The following is a 12,756-nucleotide window of genomic DNA, read 5'->3' as shown; positions in this document are numbered from 1 at the left end:
TGGCGCCACTTCATTCTGATGTGGATCGTCTGGCCAGTTGCCGGTCTTCTATCCTATGATTCCTTTATTTTCCTGTTGGGTCCCACCTTCTTATTTTCCATCTTCTTCCCTATTCCTTCCTTCAATCCTTCTGGAAAGATTCTCTTTTTCCTTTTCCTTTTCCTTTCTCTTTTTTATTACTATTTTCTCGCCCCACCTCTCCCAATTTTATAATATTTCAATGCCTGGACTTTTCACAATTAAAGTATAAAAAAGCCAGCACAATTTCCGTAACAGATATAGTAATTAAATGGTCATCAATTGAATATTTGAATGGTTTAATGAGTCACCTCACGTTAGATTATTAAGCCCCAGTTTCTAGAAACTTAGTGCTTTTGTTTTAATTAGGCATTCAACAACATCATCAACATATATGGCCAAATTTATAATAAATTGTCTTGTTTATAGATTATAAATAATATATATAATATCATTATAAATTAAATTAAACGACTCTTGCCCTCTTGTGACAAAATTAATTAATGTCCATGGAAGCTTCTAAAGATTTAAAGTTTTCCAATCAAATTTGTAAACTCAGGAGAAATATCCGGCACATGGTCACATGCATTGACAAACCGACATTGAACATGTAAGATTTTAATTAATAATTTTTTAATAATCTCTGATGCCGTTTCCTCAATCCTCCTACTATTTTATTTTACATGCAGATTCAATCCGTTAACTTGACATTTTTGTTGTCTTTCTTTTTTTCTCCCCCGAGGCGGCAGTTAACTTGAGATGGACTCTAATATTTTATAGTTTATAAGTTTATTCTCTTTCACTCTTTCAAATTAATCTTAATTAATTTGCCTCACATTCAAAATTTATTTCAAAATTACCCTCACTAAAATAGTGATATAATGTCTACATATATTTAGTGCAATATTTATATCTTTCACAGATGATAAAGGTTAATTTTGACCAAAAAAAAGAATGAAGCATTAAACAATTTCCCCTTATATTTTGGACCATCACAATGCACAAAGCTTGAAAAAACTCCCCCAAGGAGGAGGTTGGGAAAAATAATGCTGTTTGCAAACGGGGAATGATATGGATTGTCCTTATTATTATTATTATTTTTGCTAAAGCATAGGTATCCTCCTATTGGAGGTAATCTTATTCGAGACACTGTCGAACACTAAATGTAGGCATATCTTTCAGTGGAGATTCGAATCTTAGTTCATCACATTATGAGAAACTAGTTTCTTCTATTAGACCCAATCTCCGGTTCATCACATTATAAATATTCATATTTTAGCCTATGTTTTTGCTTTGCTCATTCAAAAAGCCCATGACCAATCCTTAAAGGTCGATTGTATTCTGTGAAATTCACATTGGCCCATGGGCTTCTTAAGAGGCTCATGTAATCAGCTCAAGCAGTTGGACCCAACTCATCATCTTGTTTTTTTTAGAATTTTCTTTGTGGGGCCAATTGTGGGCTTTTTCTAAGATCAATTGATTCAACCCAACTTCCTGAACTTCGGGCCTATAAGTAAGAGGTTTTACGCAGCACAAGTGATCCGATAAATCAATCTTCTTGATAAAAAACGTGTTTACACCTTTGATATCTAATAATGTCTGGAATATAATTATTATCAAAAAAATAATATTTGTACCTATAAAAATGAATCAATTTATGTTTTTACTTAAATTTTCATATCAATCAAAATATGTGTATATGAAAACTTACATTATTCATAAGTCATGACATGACTCATTGGTGGCTTTGTGCCATAATGGCACTAAACAATTCTTTTAAATGCCTTGTAAGTGCAAGGTCGGAGTTTTGATCTCCTGTGAGGGAAATGTGCATAAATTATTTCTAACTCAGTTTTCATTTTTCTATGCTTGATCTTAGCCAAAAAGTGGAGAAAGGTATTCCTTTGTATTGTGAGGTTATTTTCTCTACTTTTCTCCTGAAATAAATATACATCCTGTTTTCTTTTACCAGAAAATATACATCTTGTTTTCCTTTTACTTGAAAATATACATCTTGTTTAAGGAAAGCATTCCTTTGTGTATTGTGAGGGTTTTACTTTTTATTTTTTATCACTATGTATTTATTTTCTATTACCATCTCCTCTTTGTTTCTTCCCAAAAGTTACCATAAATAAAATTTACTTCTTTTAGTTAGCTATAAAACACTATTTGCATAATTTATGGTTATCATCTCCATTTTACTGATTGATAAAGAGACAATAAATTTTTTTGGCAAAAAAAAAAAATAAATTTAGTTAAGTATTCTTATTAAAAAAATAGTTAAGTATTTATTTTTGAACATAAAAGTGGCCTTGAAAGAGGTTAATAAACAAGGAAGACAAAATAGATCAAAATAATCAGGAAAAAGATAAATAGGACCGAAATAAGTGTGGGTGTGTATCGTTTTTTGGCCAACAAGTATATATACTACCTTTGGTACTAATTATAAGAGCTAGTTGACTAATTAGAGGAGATTAAACAAATAAGTTAAGTTAGTTATTTGTTATAAATATGTATTATCTTTTCTAAAATATCCTTGCTAGTCAAGTTTATTAGCTAGAACTACTATTATTAGATAGATTATATTGGGAAAAAATGCATAAATATGAGAAATAAAGTGGATTGGGGTCTTATAATTAAGACCAAAATAAAAGTCAAATAAGGTCTTATATTAAGAACCAGAGGTAGTATCATTTAACTCTTGTAAATAAAATCGAAATGAATATTGTGTAAAAAAATAAATCTAAAAAAAGGTGGTAACATGGGTTTAATAAGAAGTTTTAAAAACCTTGTTACATCAGAGTCTCTTATTCACTTTCACATGATAATAACATGAAACGTCCAGATACATCAAGAGAGTTAATGAAATTGAAATTCAACTTCTGTATAATTTTATTGCATAAATGTCGGATAAAAATCTCCATCTCCTTCTTTTCTAGATACCACAGTTTCAAAAAAGATCGGATCTCCAATTATACGCTTCTTGTCTTTACTTTCCCAATGAAAGCGACACCGCAATCCTAATCACATGCACGTGAAAATGAAACCAATATTTACAGTGTTTAATATAAAAATTAGATAATTAATTTATAAATATTTAAAACATTAATTAAGTTGGTTATTTGTAATAAATATGTATTTATATTATTAAATTATCATATTTAATCACATGCATAGAAACTACTCCTCTGGTCTAAATATAAAACCCTTAAAAACTGGAGAAGTACCATTTGACGGAAGCTTCTCAATATGTATAACCACTATGAGACCTGAGAACAAAATAAATAAATATTAGAGGCAAATTAGATCAAAATTTTGTATTTAGAGTTAAATTAAATATTTTAGAAGTAATATATATAATATCCCAAATACACACATCTCTTTTTCATGCTCATTTTCAATGGTTTAATTTTGATACCGACTTGGCTATCACCCCCAACCTCTCATGAGATCAATAAAACTTTATTAACACATTAACAAAGCTTATTAATGAATAAATAATCACTATATGTGGTGATTATGGCCTTAGAGTCAAATAATTGCATTTCAATGATTGGTGAATATAATATAATCAATACTCATTTATCATATTAACTACGTATCCTTCCTTAATTTTCTGCTTAATATGTGAACCAGAGAGCCAAGCAAACACTTTGCTTGAGGCAATGATACGTGAATTTATCAAACCAAAAGCATCATCCTTAGCTGTGCGTGTCCCCCTTAATTAGGAGAAAAATATCATTATTTTATTATACTATTTGAACCATTAAAATAAAATAAAAAGATAAAATGCCAGGTTAGATCCAATGAATATTTGGGCTGCCCCCGCGTTGTTTGCCACGTGTACCTGACTCCCGTATCTTGATCTCCACGTCATTTCCACGTACTTCTTTCCCATCTTGACGTTACCCCTTCAAAAAAAAAAAAAAAAAGGAAGAAAACTCCAACGCCAATCATATTGCTGACGCACGAAACAATCACGTGCACTTTGCCTCGCCGGATTATTGGTCCACGATTATTTGGATTTGTTTTGACTAACAACACCTGTCCACCACCATTTGTCTGCGTTCTGCGTCAACGATGCCACGTAGATCCAATTCACGACGAAGATATTTTCAAGGCCGGCAATGATCCACTGCATCGTCGCTACATTGTTCTATCCTGTACCGCCTCAATCACGCTTGCTTTCCATGAACCGTCGGTGCTGATCTGTCCCTTGAATTGATTCTTTTGCCATCACACAAAAGGTCGGCCGGTGAAACCCCCCCGTCACGAGCCTGCGGGGGCCACCTGGAATCACTCAAGCTCGCTGATTGGTTTTGAGAAGCGAGATTTTTGTTCCGTGAAAGTACGTGATTACTAATGGTTGGGCGCCATACGTACATCTCAACCTGTTGAAGTGGTCGGATGATTACAAGCACTGCGTCGTGACTTGTACCAACGTTTTGTTTGGCCAACATTGTGCCAAGTTGACTTCATCGCAAAATCTGATCATTACTACTCTTCCGGTCCTAATTATAAAACCCAATTAACTTATTTAAAGAGATTAAGGAAGTAAGTTAAGTTGGTTATTTATAATAAATAAGTGTTGTCATTCCTAAAATAACCTTGCTAATTAAGTATATTGGTTAAAACTATCATTATTAGAAGGATTATCTTAGAAAAAAATACATAAATATAAGAGACAAAATGGATTAGGTCTTATAATTAGAACCAAATAAAAAGTCAAATTGGATCTTATAATAAGGACCGGAGGAGTACTATTCTTTTGTGAATGATCTTTTTTTGCCATCTTTTTGTGAATGAATTAAACGTTTATTTCATTATTTATGTTCATTTATTTTTTTAAATAGTTAGATTCATCTTAAAAAAATAATATAAAAAAGCTAAAAATTACTAAATATTAAATAAAGAATGTCAACAAAAAATTTGTTGTAATTTACAAATTCAGTGTCGTTAACACTAAAATAAAAATTTGTTCCCAAACTTGATTTGGAATTTAGTAATTTTCAGTTTTTTTTCTTTATCTTATTTATATATATTGATGAAGCTAATAAATTGGATACAAGTTAAAATTAACATGAAACAAATTGTCAATACCAACATTATGAATAATATTAACATCATATAAAATTTGTGGGAAATTTGTTGGCAAAAAATTTTGTGAGAAATTTTACTATTTATAATTTACAAATCTTGCTATGCATCTATGCGTGTGTGTATATACACAACCAAAAAAACTAATATTGAAATTAGATTAAAATCTGACTCAAAAAGAGATAACTATAATCATTATTATTTTATTAATTCTTGTGACGGTGAAATTATAATCACATTATTAAATTGGATTGGTCAGGCCATGTTGCAAATTGCAAACCCGGCGCGTGACGTCTGGAGGGAAAAAGCCGGCGCGTCTCTGCCGCGCATAGTAATTATATTTATACAGCAATTTGCTTCCTATAAATCCCGACGCATCCATTGGCCTCTGCCCATATCTCCATTCATGAACGTTCTTCATTCCCGAAACAGCAAGTATTAGCTGGATTGCGATTAGTTACTTCTTTTTCCGCCACTGCATTAATTTCAGGGGGAGTTTCAGAGTTAAGGATCGAAGAACAGTAAAAAAGAAAGAGGAAAATGACGGTAGGAGCAGGGGTTTCTGTGGCCGACGGCAACTTGACGGTGTTGGGGAAGAAGGTGTTGAGCGACGTCCGTCACAATGTCGTCGTCACTCCGGCTTCAGGCGGCGCCCTACTCAACGGCGCATTCCTTGGTGTCGAATGTGATCAGAAGAGCAGCCGGAAAGTCTTCCCTATCGGAAAACTAGAGTATGTTCTTTTCTAATCCCTGATTTTTTGTTCTGATGTTGCCTTTTAGTTTTACTTTTATCGTCCAGGGTGATGGGAAGATTGAGTAAGAGTTTGTAATAAATATATATCATTCTTTTTCTATCCAGCTAGGCGAATCATAAGGTCATTAAAGCATTAAGCAGGCATTGCAAAGTTGTGATGCTGTAATTAAATTATGAAACTAGTACTACAATGATGTTAGCTGGGAAACTGTATATTCGGTAATTATGAGCAAATGAATATTCATAACTAGATTATGGCTTCGCGCGCTATTAGCGCGTTTTTTTCAAAGTAAATTTTATATCATATATTCATATACTCCTCCCGTCCTAAATATAAGATTCTTATATACATTAGTATAAGAGTCTTATATTTAGAACGGAGGAGTATAATTTATGCATGAGCTTTTACGGAGATTTAAAATTTAAATAGTTGTAATTGAGTCGTTTCCTTTCGTTCAAAATTATACTTATGGGTGCATATAGGGTGTGTGTGTGAGAGAGAGAGAGAGAGAGAATCTTCTACTACTTTATCGTTAAAAATTGCTTATAGATGAATTTAAAATTGTTTTGTCCAAAAATTGCTAAAACTGTAAGATAAAGAGTGACAAGGATTAAACCACGTTAAATATCCAGGTTATTTTATATGTGTACCAAATGTTCGATGACAAAATGTGAAGCAAGGGATGTTCTTGTTCTGGCATTGTAATGTATGTGTGAAAGTCACAACGTTGTTCTTGGGTGCCGCCACAGAAAAAAAATTTGACTTCAAGCTGTAAAATTTAATCTTTTTTTTTTGGGCCAGGAAAATAACAATTCATTCATTAGAAGATTTAATTCGGGATTATAGTTTTACTAACAAAAGAAGTTCTATAGGAAAACTCACTGTTCTGGAGTGCACTTGGTAGTATTTTGATGTTGGTTGTGATTCTCTAAATAGGTGTTACCGACATGCATATTTTGTTTTCAAGTTAATTATAGTAACCTGTTATTGAAGTCAAAACAATGTATTAATCCTATACGTTTGTGTGATTTCACAAAATAAGGTTTATTAATCGGTTCGTTAATGATTGTTTCAGGGGGCTGCGTTTTATGTGTCTTTTCCGCTTCAAAATGTGGTGGATGACACAGAGGATGGGTACTTGTGGACGAGACATTCCCTTTGAAACACAGTTCTTGCTTGTGGAAGTACACAACCCTTCTGATCTTGACGCAGGAGAAGACCACGCTGCTGTCTATGCAGTTTTCTTGCCTCTTCTTGAAGGAGATTTCAGGGCTGTTCTTCAAGGCAACGAACAAAACGAGCTAGAGATCTGTGTTGAAAGCGGTACGTCTAAAACTGAACTAACCAACTAGTGGGACCCATACATTGTACAGAACTTCACATTTTATTAGTTTTTCAAAGTACTGAAATTAAGGTGTGTTCGATTGTAGGATGTCCTGCTGTTGAAGGATTTGATGGTACTAATCTGGTATTTATTGGAGCTGGATCAGACCCATACCAAGTTATTACAAATGCTGTCAAGTAAGTTAACTGTTCCCTATTACACTCTGTGTCTATCCTAGTAATAGACAATTTGTTTTTTGGGGTCAAACTCGGGTCATAATTTGATTTCCTTTCCAATTTCTTCAGGACTGTTGAGAAACACTTGCAGACATTTTCTCATCGTGAGAGGAAGAAGGTGATATTTGCTTTCTCATAAGAGTTCCTCGGATGATCTTATGATCTAAGAGTAATACATCTTAAGTAATAAATGCCTATTTTCTTGTATTCAGATGCCTGACATGTTGAACTGGTTTGGCTGGTGTACATGGGATGGTTTCTATACTAATGTCACTTCAGAGGGTGTGAATCAGGGATTACAAAGGTGTTGCTTCTATCCATCCACTGTAATACAAAAAATAAAATTCGGAAATATTGGATCAGAGTCGTGAAGATTATTTATTTACTTTTTTATTTTTATTTTTATTTTTTACAGCTTAGAGAAAGGTGGAATTCCTGCCAAGTTTGTTATAATTGATGATGGATGGCAATCTGTTGGTTTGGACCTCAATGCTGTAGAATGGAAAGCAGATAATACAGCCAAGTGAGTATTTATTTCTTCTAAGTTTCATAACCATATTTTAACTTAATCCTTCTGCATATTTGGTTCAGTCATTCTATTTCCTATTCTCTAACTTTGTTCTCTTTCTTCTGTATCAGCTTTGCAAATCGTTTAACGCACATAAAAGAGAACCACAAATTTCAGAAAGATGGCAAAGAGGGTGAGAGGATAGAAGACCCGTCTCTAGGACTTCGTTATATTACCCATGAGATCAAAGAAAAGCACGCCATAAAGTATGCTTAATAACTTCATTTTACATCTTTCTCCATTTTTCCCTACTTTGAGAATATTCAGTTCATCTATTCACTTCGTTTCTGTAGGCACATTTATGTGTGGCATGCTATAACTGGTTACTGGGGTGGTGTTAAACCTGGTGTCACTGGAACGGAGCACTATGACTCGAAGATAACCTACCCTGTGTCATCTCCCGGAGTTCAATCAAACCAACCAGACGAAGCTTTAGATACAATCACCATAAATGGGCTTGGCCTTGTGAATCCTGAGAAAGTTTTCCACTTTTATAATGAACTCCACTCATATCTGGCATCTGCTGGTATTGATGGTGTAAAAGTTGATGTTCAGAATATCCTTGAAACTCTAGGGGCAGGGCATGGAGGAAGGGTGAAACTTGCAAGGAAATACCATCAAGCATTAGAGGCATCCATCTGCAGAAATTTCCCTGATAATGGAATCATCTGCTGTATGAGTCACAACACTGATGGGCTTTACAGGTGAGGATGGTTTCCTTGCTCATGAACTTCTAGTGAGTTAATGATTTTATGAGTGAGATCATTCATAATGATTTTGTATGAATTTTTTTATAGTGCAAAACGGTCTGCTGTTGTAAGGGCATCTGATGATTTTTGGCCGAGAGATCCAGCATCTCACACAATACACATTGCATCAGTTGCTTACAACACCATCTTCCTGGGTGAATTTATGCAGCCAGATTGGGATATGTTTCATGTAAGTTGGAAAATGATTAATTCCCGTCTTTTTTCTGAAAATTAAATTTGTACTTGCTCTTCCAGAGCTAATCAAGTTTGAACCTTTGATGTATGACAGAGCTTACATCCAATGGCTGAATATCACGGTGCAGCTCGAGCCATAGGAGGATGTCCCATTTATGTTAGGTATGATCGATTCCAATGAATGATATGGCATTATTATACAATTGAACGAATGGTTTCTTAGCATTGAATGTCTTCATATTTACAGTGATAAGCCTGGGCACCATGACTTTAACCTATTAAAGAAACTCGCACTCCCTGATGGTTCTATATTGAGGGCTAAACTTCCAGGAAGGCCAACAAAGGATTGCTTATTTTCTGATCCTGCCAGAGATGGAAAGAGGTAAAGGAATCCAACATGAATTAACATACCTGAATACGTTTGAACGATTGTCAGATCAACATACCTGAATACGTTTGAACGATTGTCAGATCATTGAGCTTTTGATTTCAAAATACTCATTGAAAGTTGCTTTTGCAGCCTTCTGAAGATATGGAATGTGAATGATTTTTCTGGAGTTGTTGGGGCATTCAACTGCCAGGGAGCTGGGTGGTGCAAAGTTGGAAAGAAGAACCTTATCCACGATGAAAATCCCGGCACAGTCACCGGCATCATTAGAGCCAAAGATGTTGATTATTTGTCCAGAGTTGCAGATGACAAATGGACAGGAGACACCATTATATTTTCCCATGTTGGTGGTATGTTTCTAGCTAGGCTTCACATTATACATTGGAAATAATCTTCTATATGGTACTTAAAACTTTTTGAATCTAACATGCTCACTTATGGTAATTTGCAGGAGAAGTAGTCTATCTTCCACAGGATGCATCAATGCCAGTTACATTAAAATCTCGAGAATATGAAGTTTTCACAGTAGTTCCTGTCAAAGAATTGACCAATGGGGTTAGGTTTGCTCCGATTGGTTTGATCAAGATGTTCAACTCAGGAGGAGCCATCAAGGATTTGAGGTACGAAGAAGCTAATGGAACTGCAAACGTTGTCATGAAGGTTCGTGGGTGTGGCCTATTTGGAGCTTATTCATCAGCTCAACCCAAGAAGATAACAGTTGATTCAGAGGAGGTGGAATTCAGATACGAGGCAGAATCTGGGTTGGTCACTATAGAGCTGAGAGTACCAGACAAAGAACTGTACCAATGGAACATATCCACTGATTTATGAACAGGAGGATCTTAGGATTGGCTCTTGTTTTTTGCGTAGAATTTATTATGAATGTTTTGAAGAGTTTATGTAGACACTTCAGAGAAAAGTAATGAAATGAAGAATACAAAGATTGCACCATCCATAATCTAATAAATGGGAAAAAAAATTGTTTCTCTATTTAGTAAGAAGAATTTTAAAAATGGCAAAAAAAGAAGAAGAAAAGAAACTCCCTTTTTCAGTCGTGCTTCTCCAGAATCAAGATCCTCCGACCTCGCCTTCTCAGTTCCTGCCCATCTTGCGGCTGTTCTCCGTTCAGGTGAGCTTCATCCGTTAGCCCGTCTTCTACTCCTCTCGGCGTGCTGTGCCCGAACGCATCATTGTCCCACGGATCGTATGTTTGTCCCTGTTCTGTCGGTATGAACTTGTTAAACGTGGTCGCAGAAGACAGGTAGGTCGTAAAGAGAGGTAGGAGCCTCTTCCTTCCATAGGATGCTTAGTAAGAAGCTTTGCTAATGCAAATTCCGTCGCGTGAGATAACAGGACAAGGAAGCTTCGCTAATGGATTAAGCTTTGCTAACACTGTACATATTTTCAGATACTCTGTCCCTTAATTTAATTTATGAATGATAAATAATTAGTTAAAATTAATTAAAAATAATAAATAATTTAGAAATATTTTTTTAAATATGCAATTATAATAAATGAAACAAAGAATGAAAGGAAAAGTATAAGAAAACATGATAAAAGAAAAATAATTAAGAGCAGTATTATAAAAAAAAATTAAGAGCAACATAGACAAATCCAAATTAAAATTTATAAAATAGATCATACTCATTTCTAAATTTAAAGCTTATAAATAAGGTCGGATGGAGTATTTTTTAATATAAAAAAAATGATGAAATAGAATATATGGAAATTGTGTAAGTGTAATGTGAGAGAATATGACAAAGGAATAATTAAGAATAAAATTCTAAAAAACATATTAAATGTTTATAAACCCAAATTAAAACTTAAAAAATGAATCATATCCCTTTCTGAATTTTAAGTTTATAAATAAGACGGAGAATATAATTTAAAGAAACTAAAATGTATTTATTATAAATAATGAATTTTTGAATATTTCTAGTGTAGGTATTATTTGTGGTCCTTAATATAATTATATAACTAATTTGAAGATATTTAAAAATAAATAAAAAAATTAATCTTTTGATTTTTAACTTTTAATTTACCTTTAACTTAGTCTCTTCACTATGATTCGGTATGACCTAGTATCTTACTCCCTCCGTTCCTTATTATAAGAGACAAATAACCAAATTACATTGATAAAAAAAAACAGTTAAAATTAGTTGAGGACAATTAATACGTAAAAAGTATAATGTTTTTTACCAACAATACCCCTATTAATAAGGAGAGAGAGTATGAGAGAGAACAATTAAATTATTAAAAGAAAGAGAAGTGGGAGGGAGAGAGAGTATGAGTAGGAGACAAAATAAATAGGGGTAAAATAGGAAATCAATACAAAAAACTAGAGATAACTTTTAAGTGTCTCTTATATATGGGAACATGCCATAACATCAAATGTCTTTTATAATAAGGAATGGAAGGAGTAACTTTGAACTCACATATGACCCAGTCTTTTATTTTACTTTTTAAACAATGATCCTGAGTCATTCTATGTTGTATAAATAATTAATATTTTTTCGGTCCTAAATATAAGACTCCTTTTATAGTGTAAATTACACTACAAAAGGGGTCTTATATTTAGGACACTACATTATAAAATGAGTCTTATATTTAGCACCAGAGGAGTATCATCTTTTGGATTATTTCCAACTCAACTCCACCTATTTTTTCAAAAAATTCAAACGAAAGAACACGCAAGAAAACCATCCAGACGTGGCAATCATGCTCTTGATCAGTACCCACAACTCACAAGCTTGCCGGCATCTTTGTGGGCTCTGAGGAACAACTATGGTCATCACACTTTATCCTCTCCCGCGAGTTAGTCTCCTCAGATTTATCTAAACAAAAGGAATTACGCGGTCCATTTTATCTTTTTATTTTTGAATATGTGTTGTGTACTACCGACTAAATTACACCTAAAACGTGCAGAATCCTCGTCTGCGATCCATCTCTCTCGCCTCATCTCTTCCAAACTCAAACAGTAACATAAACACATCCTCTCTCAAAGCATTTGCCAAACCAGAAGAGGAAATGCTTGTGTGAACTACACAGGAAAATTTGAACCTCTGCTCCAGGGGCTCCCTATCAATGTAAAGTGCAAAACATTTGATTTCCATATCCTGGCATCTCCTCCTGAGTTCCTCCAACGTGTTTGAATCTCAAGCGTGGTGACCCTAGTTGTCCCTCGAAGCCCACAAAGATGCCGGCAAGCTTGTGGATACCAGTGAGGAGCATGATTGCCACGTCTGAACGGTTTTCCGGCGTGTTCATTTGTTTGAATTTTTTGAACAAACAGGCGGAGCTGAGTGGAAAATAATTTAAAGATGATACTTATTCTTAATATAAAACCTAATTTGAAAGTTGATGTTAATTCTATATATAAGATATATTTTTTAAATTAATCCTATTGATATTTCTTCAACAATAATT

The 12,756-nt window shown here is 34.0% G+C and overlaps 1 protein-coding gene across 1 annotated transcript; it reads left to right on the top strand.

Moving 5' to 3' along the window:
- The first annotated feature begins 5,522 nt into the window (after positions 1-5,522).
- On the top strand, positions 5,523-10,288 carry LOC114728720 (probable galactinol--sucrose galactosyltransferase 1). Its single transcript, XM_028915655.1, has 13 exons — positions 5,523-5,846; positions 6,946-7,193; positions 7,301-7,391; positions 7,500-7,548; positions 7,643-7,734; positions 7,846-7,953; positions 8,070-8,204; positions 8,292-8,702; positions 8,796-8,937; positions 9,037-9,104; positions 9,190-9,324; positions 9,463-9,680; positions 9,782-10,288. The coding sequence occupies exons 1-13, from the start codon at positions 5,656-5,658 to the stop codon at positions 10,159-10,161; spliced, it is 2,268 nt and encodes a 755-aa protein (XP_028771488.1). The 5' UTR covers positions 5,523-5,655; the 3' UTR covers positions 10,162-10,288.
- Positions 10,289-12,756: the final 2,468 nt, after the last annotated feature.

The sequence above is a fragment of the Neltuma alba genome, unplaced genomic scaffold (assembly GCF_004799145.2).
Source record: "Neltuma alba isolate B1F8T4 unplaced genomic scaffold, ASM479914v2 tig00012566_pilon, whole genome shotgun sequence".
Taxonomy (NCBI): Eukaryota; Viridiplantae; Streptophyta; class Magnoliopsida; order Fabales; family Fabaceae; genus Neltuma; species Neltuma alba.
Note: the sequence above shows the minus strand (reverse complement) of the source record. Positions and strands in the feature narration are given on the sequence as shown.

What these genes read in the sequence shown, in the direction of transcription:
- LOC114728720 (XM_028915655.1), top strand. Translation starts at nt 5,656, where the DNA reads ATGACGGTAGGAGCAGGGGTTTCTGTGGCCGACGGCAACTTGACGGTG. An exon ending in CTCATCGTGAGAGGAAGAAG is followed by an intron (nt 7,549 to 7,642) that starts GTGATATTTGCT and finishes TCTTGTATTCAG; the next exon opens with ATGCCTGACATGTTGAACTG. An exon ending in GTGAATCAGGGATTACAAAG is followed by an intron (nt 7,735 to 7,845) that starts GTGTTGCTTCTA and finishes TATTTTTTACAG; the next exon opens with CTTAGAGAAAGGTGGAATTC.